This window comes from Neolamprologus multifasciatus, chromosome 7 (assembly GCF_963576455.1).
Source record: "Neolamprologus multifasciatus chromosome 7, fNeoMul1.2, whole genome shotgun sequence".
In the NCBI taxonomy this organism is placed as follows: Eukaryota; Metazoa; Chordata; class Actinopteri; order Cichliformes; family Cichlidae; genus Neolamprologus; species Neolamprologus multifasciatus.
The window spans coordinates 36,353,556-36,372,527 of NC_140445.1; the positions used below are offsets into that span (position 1 = coordinate 36,353,556).

An 18,972-nucleotide genomic window follows, 5' to 3' on the forward strand; every position below is an offset into this window, starting at 1 on the left:
AAAATTGGGAGAGGATAGAGGTAAAAGAATGAAGGGCGAAAGGAGAGGAGGAGAAAGATGGAAGGTTGAAGAGAAAGCGAGCATAAGAGGAAACCAGAGAGAGAACTGGGGAAGCGGAGAATAAAAAACAAAGGAAATAGAAAGAAAATTTAGTAAATTCTGCACAGTTTCTCAGAGGAATAAAGAGCTCGCCTTGTATACATTTCTTCACTGAATGACAGAATCAGAATCAAGTGATAATCAAGGAGCAAACACCTAAAAACTGCAGTTCTTCTTGTGGTCACTTGAGGTTGTTATTAATAATTAAACACTACAGTCTTAATTCCCGCTTTTCTGTGCAGGTCCGACTATTCAGATCAGCTTCTGTATATAAAGACGTGCCTGAGTCTGCTGATGAATTATTTTCTGTGCTCTCATTTTAAAGCAGAACCAAAATGGCAAAGCCGGGTCAGGTGACGTTGTTTGGGAACGGCGTGGTGGTCGATATCAGCCGGGCTGCACCGAGCTCAGCATAGTTTACAGGCTATTTGATTCCCTTTCTCCTGCATGCTGCCTGTTTACACTCATTGTGGAGGTGTATTGGCTCCTGTCCATTGGCATTAGCAATGTCAGCCTAGTCCAGCAAACACCCTTCTACCACGCAGCCTGCAGCACAAAGTCCTCGTACTTCAGAGTGGAAACCAGCACCACGCAGGAATCTGCTGGACTGTTAATGTGAATTTAGCACAAAGCAGTGAGACAGAAATCTTAAAATCAAGCTGTTCATTGTACAGCAGTTTCCAGTGAGTCGCTCTTCGGTTTCCCACGCTTTGTTCTCCTTATCAGGCATCTGACCCACAGGTAATAGAAAGACAATGTCACCAGATTAACAGCTACACAATGGGCCACTGTTTCCCTGGCAACAGAGGTAGGAAGGCGAGCAGGAGGTTTGGGACGGAGTGATTAAGAGAGCGGGAGGAGGGGTTAAAGGGGAGAAGTGACGAGGTGGATTGATGAGAGGAGATGGATGCTGGAATGATTACAGTGAGAGAAAACAGAGCAGAGTGACACTGAGAAGAAAAGAATGAAGAGAGAAGAGATGTAGAATCAGACGGAAGAGGCGGTAGAGTCATTACAGACACAGAAAGAAAGAAATAGATGGGGTCGTGGAGTGGTTAAAAAGAAAAGAGGCAAGGTGAGAGGTAGAGGGGACCAATCTAACAAAAGAAAATGCGGGACAAGATGAAACTTTAAACACGTCTGTAAGGAAACTGAGGAAAAAGATCATATTAAAGATGCTTTGCCAGGACTTTACTGCAGCTACCTTCGGTCTATGCTTGTTTGCGGGTCTTCATGGATTCAGTTTTTATATTTAATAAAAGAAAAGCTGTTCCGTCAGGTGACTGACTGTTTTGGACATTGAACATCCCATTTCTTTGCCTTGAGAACCTCTTGGGTTGCCTTTGAACTGTGATGCTCTGTCCAATCAGTTTTGGAGCTTTCCCTGAATCCTGAGAAAAGACCATTGCCCTGAACTCTTCACAGTTCATGTCCTGCTACTTCCATCAGCAATCACAACATCAGTAAACACTAGATCCGGATCCGCTGGCAGACCTTTATGCCCACGTAATGCTACCTCCACCATGTCTGACAGATGTTGTACTCTAACCTTTTTTCTGTCTCTTCCCATCAAGATTAACTTTTTGGGAAAAGTTAATCTTGATTTCATCTGTCCAAAGAATTGTTTTCCCCTGAACTGTGCAGCTCTCTCTACTTAGGAGGTAAGCTGTGGTTTGCAGTTTCCTGTAAACCTTCTGTATTTACATTTGTGAAGATCTTGAGCCCTTGAGAGCGCTCTTGACTTTGTTAGATTGTTGTGATGTTATTTTCCCACGGAAATAATTCAGTCATCGCACACTTAGTTGTCTTTTTTTGGTCTTACAGCTTGTATGGTGTCGCTGAGCTGGTCAGTGCGTTTCTTCTTCATAGGAAATAACTAGATTGTTGGTTTGGCCACTCCAAAAGATTTTTTTCTTTGAACCAAAGTAAAGCTAATGATGGCCTTCTTCACTTTCACAAGCAGCTCTTTGGACCTCATTTTGAGAGTTTCAGTGAGCAGTTACCAAATAAAGTTCGACACTTAAACTCCAGATTATTTATTTGCTTAATCTGTCAGGGAACAGGACTCACCTGACCACTGGTCACATTCAAACCTCTAAAAAGGACTCCAATTACTACTTTGTTGAAACCCATTAATCAAAGCTGAAAGCCTGCACTTCAATCACATTTTGATTTTTGATTTCAATTTTGACTGAGAAACTAAAGTCACTGCACACTTGTTTGGTTTTGACTTGACAATCCAATGGTAGCTGCACCCTAAAACAAACCCCACTTTATCTTCTAGTTAAAGCATTCCCAGATTCAAGTTTCTTTCAGCACACTTTGGTATCTGAAAACCTTCTGCTGCTCACCCAGACCGCTACATCTCTGCTGAATGCAGAAGATTAAGGTGTCTTCTGGTCCCACACAAGTTGGGTGATTTGAACTCCTAAACAATATGACTTCTCCAAATCAAGTGGCAACCAAAACTATCTCTAATGTTTCAGTTAGTCTCCACAGACTCCCATTTTAAAATGCCCATCTTTAAATGAAAACCTTTGGAGCCTGCTGTAAAAAAAATAAAGTTTAAATAAGTTTTATTGTAAAAAAATAAAACACCTTTGGTCTCTGTAGGTAGTTTCCTTCCTCTCTTCAGTTTGTGCTGTTGGAGCACTTTTAATGCAGCTGGCAAATAACATGGCCCGCTGTGTTATACTGACCATCCAAGAAATTGGATTCAGTGTTGGTAGGTGAAATTCTAATATTTCATTAGTCTGCTAGCAGCAGTGTTGGGGAATAACGGAATACATGTACCGGTGTTACGTATTTAAAATACAAAATATGAGTAACTGTATTCCGTTACAGTTACTGTTTAAAAAGGTGGTATTTAGAATACAGTTACTTTGTTGAAATAAATTACACGGCGGTATTTTCCTGTTTCATATGTTCGGCTATGCCCTCTCTATTTTTGGTCATTCCACGCCGGTGGAAACCCAAACAAAACACGCATTAAGAGGCTCTAATGCCTGTGTCTCAATCTCGTGGCCCGCATAATGACATGAAGAAATGTTTTTTAAAATTATTATTCAGAAAATTATTTAATATGAAGGCAACAGGCAGAGTGTTACAGGCATCGCCCTAAAGAATTTAGCCTCATGGGCAGTGTAGTCCGTGCTACAGGGAGAATGGACTGCCATACCCGTTATGTGTCTGTGAGCGCGAGGAGGGAGAAAAAGGAGGGTGGAAAAGTACGAGCTGTCACCGAGCAGAAACGGGAGCTGGAAGCATGTAAATATAATAATAACCACTGCAGCCAAGAAGAGTGCCTGACGAGCCCAGTTGTAAGTAAGCTATTAAGACTCAACTGTACACTGTGTACACACGGAATAGTTTTCTGTACGAGATCGCTGCAAAAAGTGCAGCCTTACCTAATTTCCACCCTACTGTTACTCATTTTATATTAAGATTTAAAAATCTAGTTTGTATTGGTATGACAAGTAACTTTCAGTAATAGTAATAAATCACACAGCAGTAGTACATTCATGTAGTTGTAAAAAGCTAAAAAGTATGATATATTAAGTAATCCAAAATATTCAGAATACGTTACTCTCACTGAGTAACGTAACATGTTACAAAATATATTTTGGGGCATGTATTCTGTAATCTGTAGTGGAATACATTTAACCTTCCCAACACTGGCTAGCAGTAATTAGCAAGTATGTTTCTTCGGGTGATATATAGTTCATGGGTGTAAATACTTGGGTACTTACATTAGCAAATTCTTACTAACTGCGATAGTTAATATTAACTGATTATTTATGGTCATTTTCAGCCTAAAACAAAAACCAAAATGGTAACTTTAAACCTTAAAGACCAAAACCAAAGGGTGACATTACAGTGACCACATTTGTTACCTGGTTTATATTTAAAACACACCACCTCATTATATATTGTCAAACTTTCTATAAACGTTTAAACCCTGAAAAGTAAACTGAGTATATGAATCTGCAGTTTCCCATCATTGTACTTTTTATTATAAAGAAAATAACAGAAGAATCAGTTGTACATGGATAAGACCATTGTGATTTCTTTATTGATTTTTTTCTTCTTTTATACATAGAGTGGAACAACAATTATTCTCCAAATATCTTCTTCATGTTTGATCATCATTTTTATTCCACACCACAAGTTTGCAGTCACTTCACTTTTTCTGTTCCGACCAAATGTCAAAAATAAAAATGCCTCATTTGATTTTTAATTACAGTATGACAAATATGACAAAATAAAAATGAAAAATAAAGAAAATAAAATTTAAAATTAAAATTAAATTAAATAAGTAAAAAAAAAGGTTAAGAAGCAAAAAAAAAGGATTAAAATATTGTTCAGGGGGATGTTTTGGCGCATAAGCATGGAAAAATGTATTTTTGAAAGGAAGCTACATTAATTATTCTCCGTGGTAACTAAAAACATGGACAGGTTGTGATTTTATCCACGTACTGACTTCATGAGTCTGCCTCTTTAACCTTTGACCCCATTTTGTTGATGCTGCTGATGTTAAAACCATAGGTTCTGACTGGATTTCTATATGCACAAAAGAAATGCAGCTAAATGCACATATACAAATTTTATGTCATTGGTTTCATTATTTCACTTGTGCAGGTTAATGTTTCGTACACATACGTTATTAGAAAATTAATAACTTAGCGGACTTGTAAAGTTCTGATTCTTAGGAATTTTAAACTTAACTCTGGGGTTTATAGCACAAAAATAACATTCAGGATTTAGGATATTAATTTACATCATACACTTAATCAACAGACGAATGAAACAAAGCAAAAATATACTCAACAGGGACAAAAAAAAGAGAAAAAAAGAAAAGGTTTTCCAAAGTCAGACTGTTAATTTTCAGGTGACAGATGCCATTTTCTGACTAGTTTCTCTAAGTTAGAGTAACACTTTGACCACATTCACAAAACATTAGCCTTAAGTGAGATTAAGGTTTCTTTTTCCTCACTGAAACACTGAAGTAACTTTTGTTTAATTTTCATTTTAGTTATTGAGTTATGTGGGGCCATTTGTATCAAGATTCTCATCACTTAGAATGTTCTTTTCCTTTGGATACTGAAATAACTCAAATTTGATCAACTGTCCATTTGTTCTTTGGCTCTTGTTCTTCATAAATAGCCTTTAAAAATGAATTAAATCTTGGGTTTCTCCTAAACATCCCTCTTATAAATGGTCAGAGCACGAGATACATGAACAATTTCTTAAAGCTTTGCTGCTTAGTAGTTTCAAGTTCACGCCCAGCAATATTCAAACCAAGCAAAAAACAAAACAAAAACAGAATACTACTTTGATTATTGTTTGATTTCAGTCAAAACCGTTTCTACGTCAAAGGCATCACTTTACTTTAACCATCACAGGAAGGGCCAGCTTCTAAATTATATGATAAATTTTCCTTTAAACTATCAGTACCCTGATAATCCCTTCTCACTGTGGGTGCCGATGCTTCAATACTCCAAATGGAAACAAGTTATCAGGTTAAACATCAGGAGGTCAAAGGTGTGCCAATGCGAGATGCAACACAAGAGTCTGTGTGTACAGCATATAGTCATGAAAATGAATCAAGAAGATGACAACAAGAAGATGGTTAATAATAAGACTCACAATGCATTACATGGCTAGCTAATTATACTCATGCATAAAATCTGGGCTATAGGACTGCTGTATGGGTTATGTAATGTGATGCTAGCATTACGGCACTGGTAAGGAAAGAAACCAAAACTAAAAATGTAAAAGAAGTACATGAAAGCAGCCGTTATTATTCTGGGCTGAAACATGTAGATTGTGACATCATTCCAACAATGTTCCCAATCCCAAAAATATCCATACGAGGGGACAAAAACCCCTTTAAAAGAACCAAAAAATAAGATTTAAAATGATGTGTCCTTCAATCCTTGGTAGATGGGATAGACGGAGAACAGCAATACATCAACAAGAAAGAGAGCATAGAAGAAGACAAGCATTTTTAATTTTTGGTTTTAGCGCACCTTTTTAGCTATCACAAAAAAATAAATCACAAATTAAAAATGTATAAAGCTTTTTCCCCACATTTTTTTCATTTTAAAGTCACAGTTACCAAAAAAGAAAGAAGAGCAAGTGAATAATTTATGACATACGCTATAATAACATCATCCTAACACTAGTGTCTATGAGGTATATCTGCAACAGTTTGGTAAAGAGAGCACGGTCTGCGCACAACGCTCATAAGTTTGTCTTCATGTTTAGTTTTATTTTTAAAGCTTTGCGACCATTTGAGAAAAAAGAAGAAGAAGAAGAAACAGAAAAGAGGAAAACAAAGAGCTAATTTTCCACCAGATCTGGTTGAGTATTGTGGTTTCTGTCTTGCTCAAGATTGCAAAATTTTCATTTCAAGAACAAGATCTACAATTGAAACCAAAAATGGAGTCAACATTAGAAAATCTGCACAGCTTTTGCTGCGCGAAATGACTATAAAATTCCATCAGATTTACACACCGGAGTTATTTTCACAAATAATAAAACTAATGCAACAATTGTGAAATATTTTTTGTTGTACTGAAAATCTTTCTTTTCTCATCACTTTATTTACTTAAAATTTTATGTCTCGTTGGCTTCAGTGCACACAGATATTCCATATTTCCCTGTGAAAATTCCAGGTCACTTGAAATTAACATTTATTTCTGTATTATAAAACATCTATTTTTGACTTTCTGTACACATAGAAAGCCAAGAAGTTAAAAAAAATTAATTTATTTCAAGGATGTCATGAAGTAACTGGAAAAACTGAGAAAATGAGTTTGTTAGCATATTACATTAAACTGAGAAAGAAAAGCAAAGACCAAAAATGCAAATTGTTTATGTCTTTGGCCAAGATGCCGAACATTTCATTCATCACTGTCAAATTTTGACAATTGGAATCATCAGTCATGATAAGTTGGTAAGTAAACTTGAAGCAAGCAGTGATTAATCATGACATTAATTTTTGTACATTAGACGCTGAATAAAGCCACAATGAAAATGATGAATTTTGTGGTATCTAAGAAACTGCTTTGTAGCATAATAATAGAAATATCTAATAAGATTTTATCTGTTTTAAAAAATTACATTTTTAACATTGTAACAGAATACATGGGCTTTTTGTTCTACCACATTATGGAAAAACTGTTCATTCTTTTACTGTACGAGCAAAATCCTCGCAAAAATGGGATTTGCCTTCTTGTGATCTACACAAATATTTGTACTGATTTGCAAAGTCTGGAACTCATAAAGCAATCTTATATTGTTTGTAAAACATAAGAGTTTTATTTTTGTGGCTTTCCATATCTATGGAGGGTCAAAATCTATTTATTATCTTTGTGTTGGTTCCTGGTTGGACCAACATGCATTAATTGTGAAGACAGGTTTCTTGCCTTTTAGAGTATTGCTTGTAATAAACAAAATACAATCTGATTGGTCATCCTGTTCCAGTATGCATTAAACTGACAGTAGATGATTATAGCATTAAGTATTTTGTTTTTTCTTTTAACAAAAACAAGGAAAAGTTTTTATGTCTCTTTGGCTTTCCACATTTACAAAAGGACAAGAGGTCAAGCTGTTCATTAATGTCTCTGTTAATTCTAGCAAATATGACATTAACATCTTTCAGTCAGTAAATACAGCCACAACATCAACCAGATCATCCTGTGAAAGCCCAGCTGGGAAAAGACAAAGAAAAGGAAGGGAATAGTACGTAGAAGAGGAAACCTTTGGTATTTAATGTATTTCTTCACTTTCATTACACTGCAAAGCACCACAGAGCAGTGAAGACACTCAGTGGTGGCATCCACACTGAGGTTTTTCTTATTTCATGGGAACAGGACATTTAAAGCACATCAACAGATCTAGACTTTGCTTTGGTTCAAGAAAGGCACTCATCCAAAGTTATCTCATACTTTGCAACAAAAGCGCTCTCTTTGTTTTCAAAGCATCCTAGTTTGGAAAAGCAAAGTGTCAGTGAACTCAGAATAGAAGAAAAAATACATTTTGTAAAAGTTTAGTCCGCTGCCATTTGGCTTCCCCAACTGATTTTTAACCCAATGCTTGTGAGAAGGGAAGAAAAATGGGACAGTTTAATGTGTCGATATTTGATGTTACTTGAATATTGCTCTTGCTTTATGAGGGAAAAAAGCTGCTTTATTTTAAAATTAAAAAGAGAAGCTGACTGACTGTGACTTTTAGATCTCTTGTCCTTCAATCTTCTGCATGACTTTGGTATGCTTTGCTTTTGCAACCAGGCCAGTATGATCAGTTTAAGGTTCATGGGGTATCATCTATCTCCCATATGTGTTTGTTTGATTATTTTTTTATTTATTGTCTAGTGGATACAGTAAGACCCACAGAGCAGGCCAAAAGCTCACAAATGACTTGTACTTAATTACTTTGTATTTTAGAGTAAAGATTTGCATTGAAGTAACATCAAAATATTATTGCAACCTCTTTGGCAAGTTGGTTTTCAATTTTGGTGACATACAGCAGACACATGGGTTGTCATAAGCAAGATAGGTGCTGTGTTTTTAGTGTCAGCTGAAGCTGCAGGGGGATTTTTTAGCTATGCTTGGGCTGTGTTTTTAGGGATGTTAATACTGGTTGGTGCACAACATCTGGTATAAATATAAAAGGTTCACAATGCAGGAACTCCAGCAACACTTGAGGGAAGATGAACAACTTTAATAATTGACCGACGCGCTTGGCTTGTGGCCTTCATCAGGGTCATAGTAAAACATTGTAGAAAATTGCTTAAATACTATTTAAATACTAAAAAAATATTTAAGCATTATTCTACAATGTTTTACTATGACCCTGATGAAGGCCACAAGCCGAAACGCGTCGGTCAATTATTAAAGTTGTTCATCTTCCCTCAAGTGTTGCTGGAGTTCCTGCATTGTGAATTCTTTCATCCTCTCCATGCAGCTTGGAAGTAGGTGAAGTTGTGCCAGAAATTTTTGCTGCGATAAATATAAAAGGTCCCATTAAGACTACAAATGTAGGGCGATCACAAGTTCCAACTCAGCCTAGTTTTCAATGCTAATTACCAAGTATTTTTTTGTTTAAGTAAAATTAGTCTAACTGGCTTTTATCACCATCATAATGGACATGATTGAGTCATTTTGACACATCCTGGAAGTAGTTCATTTGGCTTCTTCCTGCTCAAACACAGTACTGATGATGAATAAACAAGACGTGGGTGTCTGAACAGAAAACATCTCATACACAAGGTGTTGGGACTTGTTTAAAGGACTATTTTTTTTTTGTTTTTTTCTTGTATAATTTTTGGTAATTTTTACTTTTGTGTCTCAAAGTAAAGGCCTTACTTCATATGTCATACAGTCAAGTTTAGTTGAAACGGGCCTTAGCAAAGTCCAATTTTAGCTCAGTGACTCTTAATATTAATGTTGCAGTAGATTAATTAGAAAAGACAAACACTATCAGTTACGTTTTAGCTTTGTTTATTATTTTTTCCTTATTTTTAGGCCAATTAACCAGAATATGAGTAGAGGAACTGTACAAAATCAGACTTTTTTATAATATCACATTACATTGAATTTTTACATTTTTTTAAGACATTACTCATAGTTTAAGTGATATTGAGGCCCTTTTATTTACCAGCAGTTAATTTACCAACTACATTCAGCTGTAAAATATTTATAACAGATGCTAGTTATTTTTACATTAAATCATGGGGCTGTTTTTGATCTTCAGTTGAGTGTATTTCTGAATTTGGAATCTAAACTCCGAAGCTCATCGCATGAAATGTTCAAATAACTTAGTTGAAGTCATTTGAACATTAATACCCCTACAACTGATAAAGCCCTGATATTCTGCATACAGCCTGAGCCTACACAAAGTCTGCCTTTTCACCTTCTTTGCACTTTTTGAGGATAAGAGGCCAAGTGGAGCTAAAAGAGAAACATGTAAATGTGAGAAAGAGAAAGTAAGAATAAGAGAGACAAGAAAATGTAGAATCTGTGGGATTATTAAACAGAACAGAAAGTACAAAAGCATGGAGCTGAGCGCAGACCGTACCGAAGAGGAAACAAATCTTTGGTTTCTTTGGTTTCATCAACACGATTAAAAGGACAAATGGAAAGTCAGTGAGGTAGCCTCTCTGGTTCTCACTATTGAAATAGAAAGGTTTTTTTTCTTTTTACACACAACAGACAAAGTCAGTCTTGGAAGCAGCTAGCTTTAAGGGACTCCTCATTTTTCCTTTGTAATAAGCGAAACAAGTTGGTGTGTTGGCATTCACGCAGTCATACACATTGAAAACCTGATAACAGCAGTTATTTCACATCCTGGTTATAGTGCCTGGGCAAGGACACGGTTTAAGTTTGTAGAGGACATGCTTGAGAATATGGTTTGATTTCTTGAGAAAAAAAAATCAATTTTTGACAGCAAAATACTTATATACTGTGTATAAAAGATGGATGTAACCTTTGATCTTAGCCTGGAAAGTGAAGCCAGTGTATAACTGTCTTAAACATACTTTCTTTATAATAGTGAGCAGAGGTTGGCTGCTCCGGTTGCAAAAAGAAGTCAAGATTTACATTTACGTCCATAAGAAAAGGACCCCATTTATCACAGTATTTGCAACCATGGTAAAAAAAAAAAGCCCCAAACCTTTCTGATAAGTTTATGGTCTTAGTTTAAGTCTTCCTAAAGATATAACAATGTTACTTTTTTATAAATTATGGTCACATTTAAAGCAAAAGAGACAATAAAGTAGAGTATGCTTTTACTTTCTCTGACCTACTTTTCACATGTGATGTTTTGCTTCATAAAACCAAGATGGTAACAACCAAAAAGTGAGGCTTTAAAATGTGGTTACACCCATGTTTTATATACAATATACAGGTGCCCTATAAAACAAATATCTGGTAAACATCTGACATTATGTCCTACAGCTGTAAAAGTAAATTAAATTTTTTCTTTATTTAGTCCATTTCTTATAAATTATTTTTGTTTTGCTGAATTAAAAATGTGACAAATATACCTTAAAAAAGTCACTATTCAACTTCAAATATGCTTTTGAAGAAGTGTACATGTGGTTATACGAATACGAGCTTTACCAGGGTGTGAGCTGCGTGGATGTAAACACACACAGTTTATTGGCCTCTCAAGGACTCCAGTTATCTTTGGCGAGTCAGTTCATATCAACATGTGGCCCTTCACTTCACCTGATCAAGTGTCACTAGAACATCAGTCTCAAATTCATTGCTTGTTCAACAGTGGTCAGCAGGATGCAAACAAATTAACAAAATTAAGCACAAAAATCACAGGGAAGAAAAGGAAAACAGATGCAGTGCTCATCATTCGGTAGGCTAATATTTGTCATAAAGAGATTGTTTTCATTACAAAAAATTAAAAAATAATTACCAGGACAAAAACAAAACAAACAAACAAACAAAAAATAAATTAGCTAAAGAGTGAGAGCAAGTGTTCACATTCAGAAGTACGCAAGTCTAATCTGACATTTCTACATTGTTCTGTCATTAAGTCTAAACATTCATAACACAACATCTCATTTGCTTTAAAGTAAAGCTAGCTAAGAATAAATTAACAGGCCTGGCAAATGCACTGCATCTTTGATGCACCTAACATTCTTAAATACTCATAAATATTCATCAAAAAACAATTACATCTAATTAAATAACATAAAATTATTAATAAGTACAAAACTAGCGTGTTCTAAAACACCTCATAAATAAATACAGCATCGAACAGAAAGGAAAAGAAAAATACAGTGTAAACTTTGGCAAAGCTAATCATCAAGGGTAAAAGGGTTAAGAGGGAGATTTGGCAACAAAAATGTGTTCGCTTAAATTAATTCACAATTAAAAATATAAATTACATTAAATAAAAAAATCGCATATTGCAAAAACATACAAAAAAAAAAACTCTAAGAAGGAATACAGTAGTAGTAAATTTGGCAAATAATTTTTAAGTACTTAAAAACAAGCAATGAAAACCTCTTTGGGACTGTTTTTGGTTTCATACCCTTCCTATTTCATTTTCATTTATCTTTTGTTAGTTTGGCAGGTTTAGCCTGTATTAAATCCAGACGAACTGCAACTAGGAATGGAAAATGGCCACCACCCCCTGAACTGTAAGTCACGCCCCCTCCTTGGGCGCTGTTAGCAGGACGGGACAGCCAGGTGGGTGGAGGATTTCTTTGGACTAGAAGCTTTACATACAGAAAGACAGAGAGAAAACTAAGGATAAAGCTATTTGACCGATATTTTAGCAGTTTCTCTCAGCAGATGTCAACTTGGTCTTTTTTGGTTTGGTTTTATTTATTGTTGTTGTATTCACGGAGCAGCAGCATAGTTCTTCCCCCCAAGAAACAAGCTAACATGAGCTTTCTTTGCTACAGAAAGGGGATTTTTAGGTTTCTCCTACAGCATGGCAAGTTGGGCTACAATTTTTTACAGAAACCTTCTATCCAACTTTAAAAACTTTTTAACCCTAGCCAGCCGTGCTTTAGTCCGTCAGCTGAAATTCACTTAAGGGTTACAGTAATTATAGTTATATACTGTATGATAGAATAGATTATTGTACAGGTTTGTAAGTGGTCCAAATCTCATCTTTAACAGCATGCAGCTTTTTCTTCTTTAACAGATATTTAGCTGGGTTTGGGTTGAAAAGCACAAAGTTAGACTTGGCATAAAATAAACTGATTGAAAAGTGACAGTGTGCTACTGTTAGTACAGCAAAAAATCTTTGGTATGCACTGTACAGTTCAAATAGCACTACCGCTGTCATTCTTTCCATAGCAGGAAGTGTGCTAGACAACAGCAACTAGCTAGAATATTTAAACTGGGTGCAAGCATAACAACTAGCTGATGTTGTTTCTTAATGCTAATTCACCAAATTCAAATATGTTGTCCTATTGGAGTTGGAGGTAGACATTGACCTGTGTGAAAAGTAAAAGGGAGAAGCTTTTGAATTTTCCAAATACTCCAGTATATCTCCCTCGGTGTGCAGCAGAAGATTGTTTTTATGTGTGGTGTGGTCTGGTGGTAAAGTTTGCAGGTAATGATGGCTACATTGATGCCATGCTGAAGGAACAACCAATAAAAATAAAAGCTGTAAGTTTGGGGTAAATGATCCACAGGAAAATAAAATTAGCTATTTGCAAGCTCATGACCTTAAAAGCTTAGAAGTAGCTAGCTAGCTAGCTTACAATCAAACTGGGTTATGTGAAAGAGACATGTTGGGTAAGTTTGTTGGCTAACTGCATAAAGGAAATGCTACTAGTTTTAAAATCAAATGATAAACAAGGCTTTGGGATGGCCTTTATGCTAACTTCCAGAACAGCTTAAAAACGATCTGATAAGCCAGCTCGATAGCTTGCAATCCAAGTAAAGTTTTCAAAAGAAAAATGTTGGCTAAGGTTGTTGGTTTTAATACAGCTAAATGATTGCTGAAAATCCAAATTGTTTTAAAATACAAGCTAGATCAGCCAATATAAGAATCCAGAATAGTGTATAAGCCAGCTAGCTAACTCATAATCAAAGTGAGTTCTTTGAATGAAACACGTTGACTGAATTTGTTGGTTTTAATAAAATTAGACTGAAGGTAATACTACTTGCTTTAAAGTCAACCAATGAACAAGTTGAATTAGCCTTTAAGCTAACCTTTAATGTTTAATGTATAACAGGTGATCAACAATAATAATAAAAAACAACAACTCACCACTGTCAACAGTACATATGCTGCAGGTATGTTCATGCTGGTTAACAAAAATGGGTATTTTCCCTTTTTGGGGGGGGGCAGGGGGGGAGAACTGCTACTGGAGTTAACGGTGAATCTTTGGTTTGTTAGCTGATGAGGTTTCTGTTGTTCTTTTAACCTTTTTTTTACTTTGAAAAACTGCATAGGCACACGTTAAAGACACTCTTCAACCGTGAGAAACACATTAATGTTCTGCCTTTTTTTTGGGTGGATCGAAGGGAAGAAAATGGTCAACGGTGTCCTCCGTTCGTTCCTTCCCTCCTTCCCATGTGGTTTTACCCTTTTTCAGTCCCCAACTTGCTTCCCCTTAAAGATTGCCTGACTTAATATCAGGCAGAACAAAGCTACTTCTCCATTCTCGTGGTGTCATCCTTCCTCATATCTTCCCTTGTCATCGTTGTCCTCCATCCTCGACGTTGTTGGCGCCACTCTTTTTTTCTTTTTGTTTTTTTCTTTTTTTTGGTAATAATTCTCTTCCATCATCAGTTTTTCCCATTTGTTGGAACAGTTAGGTGCAGAAAAAAAGTTTTCTTTGGTTTCGATTTGTCAATAAATAGAAAAAGTCTTAAGTGTCCTTTTTTTTTTTTTTTTTTAAATGTTAAATCGTTCTTAAAGCCTTTGGCTTGCCTCTAACCAGGCCAAGACTCCGCCTGGGGTTTCTAAGGAGCAGGGGCTGCTGACTGGCGTGTTTCCTTTGGTTTGGTTTCCTTTCTTTTTTTGGTTTGATAGCTTGAGTGAAAGATGATTGATGAAGCGACTGCAAATGGTAAAGGCTGCCAAAACTGAGTTGGAGGTGATGGTGCTTGAGGTTTTGTGGGTTTGTTAGTATTTACATCATGTGTAAAGGCTGTAAAGTGTGACAGTAAAACCTTCAAATCAATGGGTATTGGAGGATTTGGTAGCTATGGATGCTTGGACACAAAGACAGTCAAAAATATGGGCAGAAGAGTCTAGTTTTTGTGTCACAGCCCATCTGTCTGTTGACTGTCCATCCCCTTTACCAAGCATCCAACTTTCCTACGCTGCAAACAAACTACATTTTTGAGTGTTGTCCTCAAACTTTTAAGCAACTGGCTTTTGCTTTATCTTAATAAATCAGCACAATTTGATGTACACATTTATCAGAGATCATTTGTTTGCAGCAAATGCTCTTTTACAACCCACTGACCCTCTGGAAGAGACAGACTAACCAGGCATCGTCTTTAGATTGTCCTCTTTAACTATTACAAAGGCCCTGATTCGCCTAGACAGTTTGTCCTTCTTGGGCTCAGATGGTTAACTGGTTCTGCGGATGTGTTGATGCAGTGGGAGGTTTTGGTTTGCTTACCTGTGGTAGCAGTGAGGGCAGATCAAAGCTTTCCAAAAAGCATCTTGGCTTAAAACTGGATTTATACCAAAAGATTTTCAATCTAGAACATTCTTTATTCTTAAAAAAGTTAAAGGTTTGGTTTCAATATTTGTTGTGGTTGACTAAAAAAGAGCCGTAGAAATCACTCTCAACATAACGTAGCCTTGTTTTCTCAATAGTTTACTACTTAATACTTTTTTTCACAAATTTTGACTTAAGGGTCTAAAGAAACCAATGTAGGAGCATTTTTGTGGCATCTTTCCGATCTAAACTGTGGATAATGTCAAGATTATAAACCTAAATGTCATCTGCTTAGTGTTTGTTCAATAAGAAATTAACTCTAGTGCAACAGAATAGATGCAACTAGATGGTGAGAAAAAGCGGCTGGCCGATGCTTATTTAATGCCAAGATGTTTGCAGGGTTCTTGTGGCTGACTAATTTAAAGCCCAGAACTTCTTGACATTTTTTATTGTCTTAGATTTAATGTTAATAATATTGAACTATGGTGAACAAAACCATTTTGGAAAAACAAGTGCTGCTTGGGGGGTTTCCAGTGCCTAGTAAGACGACTTGCCATATCACTTGATAAATCTGAACAGATTTGAGTTCCATCTAAATAATGACCAGCCAGAGAGTTGTAAATCCAGGCTAAAATTATCATTTGACCTTCAAATCCCCATCCTACTTTTAGTTCACCACCTTGAGGATCACAGATTTTGGTCACATGGTTATAAATTTCAGCTCTAGTCTGACTTTCATTGGTTTGAAAACCTCCTTTTTCTTTGCAAACCAAGGTGGTATTAATGCTAAGATGCTTTGTGGAGTGTGCTGCCCTAATGGATGAGTTTATGGTAACAGAAGTGATGGGTGGGTGAAGCAAGGGTAAACTGGAGCTTAGCTTTGGTTTGGCTGTGAATTCAGGGAAGTGATTGGGAAATGACTCTTTAAAGTTGTGTGTGTGTCTGAAATCTGTTTGTTTGTCTGCATGTTTGTTTGTACATTCGTACAGTACATTATGTGACAACAGACGCTGAATAGATTTCAGCCACTGTTTAAAAAAAATGGCATCCTGAGTTTTCTAAGATGTGACGACCACTCGGCTTGGCAGAGAGCCCCGGTTCTATTGCAAAGAAAATGTGCTTCAAGATTGTGCTCACGTACATCATATATATTCATATATTATACACTAATACTCCATCAAACACTAAATATGCTGAGAAAGGTTGTAGCTCAAATTATGAAGAAGTTGCATGTGCCTTGGTGAGTATTTGTGTGTGTGTGTGTGTGTGTGTGTTTGTGTGTGTATATGTGTGTGTGTTTGTGCTTGCATATTTTGCCATTTTCTAACTTAAAAAGAAAAGAAAATCCTCACTTTCCCCTTTAAAGAGCCAAATCTTTACATGTTTTATCCAAAAAGCTATGGAAATTGTGTCATTTTATAAACAAGAGTTGGTTATTTTCAGTCAAAATAGAAGTCTACCTTGATCGCATGCATTTAAGAGATCGGCTTTCTATTTTCACATTAAAATTTGTATAGAACATGTTAGAAATCAACTCCTCAGTTGTGATAAAAACAGAGACTGCACAGCCAAAACATCTTCCTGAATAATACATAAAAGACTCTTTGAGCTATTAAAGGCTGAATCTAAATTTTGAGGGGTACGATTTGGAAATTTACAAGAAAAAAGGCTAAATTAACTAGATTTTTAGTGTGAAATTTACAGGAAATTTACCAAAAAAAAAAAAAAAAAAAACCCTCAAAATGTTTAAGGAAGAAAAGAACATCAAGAATTTTATAACAAATAAGAAATCCTGAAATGAATGAGGAAAAACTCTAAACTTTTTTAAAGATTGAAGTCATAACCTACAGCTGAAATTGTGAGGTTTTTTATTGTAAATTTTTTAGACTTTTTTTTCTCCTGAAAATGCTGTTGTATATCAGATAAACTGATACATTTTTATCAGCAGAATACTGAGCTGGAGTAACTATTAATGTTATTTTGAATAAAACTGTCCAGATATCCTGTGAAGAAAAAAAACTACCTTCTGTTTTCAAGATAAATAACAAACTTTGATTGTGCAGTTTCTGAAACCCAGCTTCTAAATTAGGATTCTTTCGTGAACTGATGTGTCAGCTTTGGACATTTGAGATTAGAAATACCACAAAATTTCCACACAACTCTTGCTTATCCCCGAGCTTCTATCACATTCTGTGGTCTTAAAGCTTTCCTTGCATTCCTGTTTGGTTGGTTTCTAGCTTATATTGCATAATAGAAAACACGCATCGTCTTCTCGTCTTTGGTATTTGGGCTAGCGTGTCAGCTTATTGTCCAAAAGGAGACATCAGCAGTGAACGTCAGTGAGGTTTGAATGTTCTAAAGATTAATTTACCCTTCAGCTTCTTAATGGATGTATGATGAATTTGCAAAAGGCGGTTTGGCTAAAACAAGTCGTGGCAGTGAGCAGCCCCTCTCTCAGTTTGTCACTCTTGACAAAAGCAAAAAAAACCCAAAACAAAACCAGACAAACAAAAAAAGTAAAAAGTTTGGTTTTCCTCCACGCTTCAACTGGACGAAACCTCAACCCGCGCCCTCCATCCCTCCCCAAAACTCCCACCCCCTCCCCGACTCCCCATTCCCCTCCTCGCTCTCTATTATCACGCTTTGGTACAAGTGCTTGACGCTGAAGATTGGCCGCCAGGGCTGGCTCCGTCATCTGTCCATTTGTCCAGGCTCCGGCGGCGGGCGTTCATGAAGAAGTTGCTGACGGTGGTGAGTTCGAGGCCCAGCTGCTGCGAGATAGTGAGCTGCATCTCTTTGGACGGCCGCTTGTTCTCCTTGAAGATGGCCAGCAGGGTGCGCCGCTGCAAGTCGGTAAAGACCAGCCGCGACTTCTTTGGCGTATTGTTGCGGTCCTTCGACGTGTCCTGCTCCTTCCTCTTGCACGCTGCAAAGCAAGTGTGAGAGGGTGGGGGAAAGAAAAAATAAGAGGGGAAAAATAGAAAAGTGTTATTGTTTGTATTTGAACAACAGTTAAATATTGGAGGGGGATCTTGCAGTGTCCCTCACACGAAACACAAACAGAAGGTCTTGTTTACAGACGCTCATGTTCCTGTGTTGATCTGATCTGTGTACCTTCTGTCTCGCCATGTTTTCCATTGTGCCACCGGGCTGAACTTTACTTACATGGCTCATGCTATGATGTTTCACTGATTAGAAAACACAGGAGTTGCATGATCGTTTGGTATCTAAGTGTGCTTTAACCTCTAGCCTACTTGGTTCATTTCCTGATGGATTTGGTTGTATAGACTGTGGTAAAATCTGGCAATCAAGCTTTATTTGTGTAAAGTGAAGGTCCAGTAAATCATAAAGATAGACGGAAGGTAAATCCATGTCAGAAGGTTTGTGTGGATAGACTCAAAAAGGCACTGCAGCACAGGGCTGGGTGTAGCATCCTACACTATTTAGAGCAGGAGAAGGACGTTGGTCATTCACACATCCTGACTAAACTAACAACACTAATAAGTTCCTACAGGAGTGGTTTCTATAGGCTGAAGGAGAGCAGGAATCAACATCTGCACATAAAAAAACATCAGGGAAACACTTATTACAAATATTTACATAATATATATTAGTTTTAGTAAAAACCAGATGAAACTACAATGTCTGACGTCTCTTCATCTCTTTTTGTGTTGTTACAGTCCTCATTTAATAAGTTTAATAGCAAAAAATAC

At 36.6% G+C, this 18,972-nt stretch overlaps 1 protein-coding gene across 1 annotated transcript in view; it reads right to left on the reverse strand.

The window, feature by feature from the left end:
- Positions 1–4,623: 4,623 nt before the first annotated feature.
- onecut2 (one cut homeobox 2) overlaps positions 4,624–18,972 on the reverse strand; it is a 48,882-nt gene continuing 34,533 nt past the window's right edge. Inside the window, exon 2 of the mRNA XM_085166101.1 lies at positions 4,624–18,185. Within this exon, the coding sequence (XP_085022227.1) occupies positions 17,896–18,185 (290 nt within the window). The 3' untranslated portion in view covers positions 4,624–17,895. The remainder of the gene's footprint in view (positions 18,186–18,972) is intronic.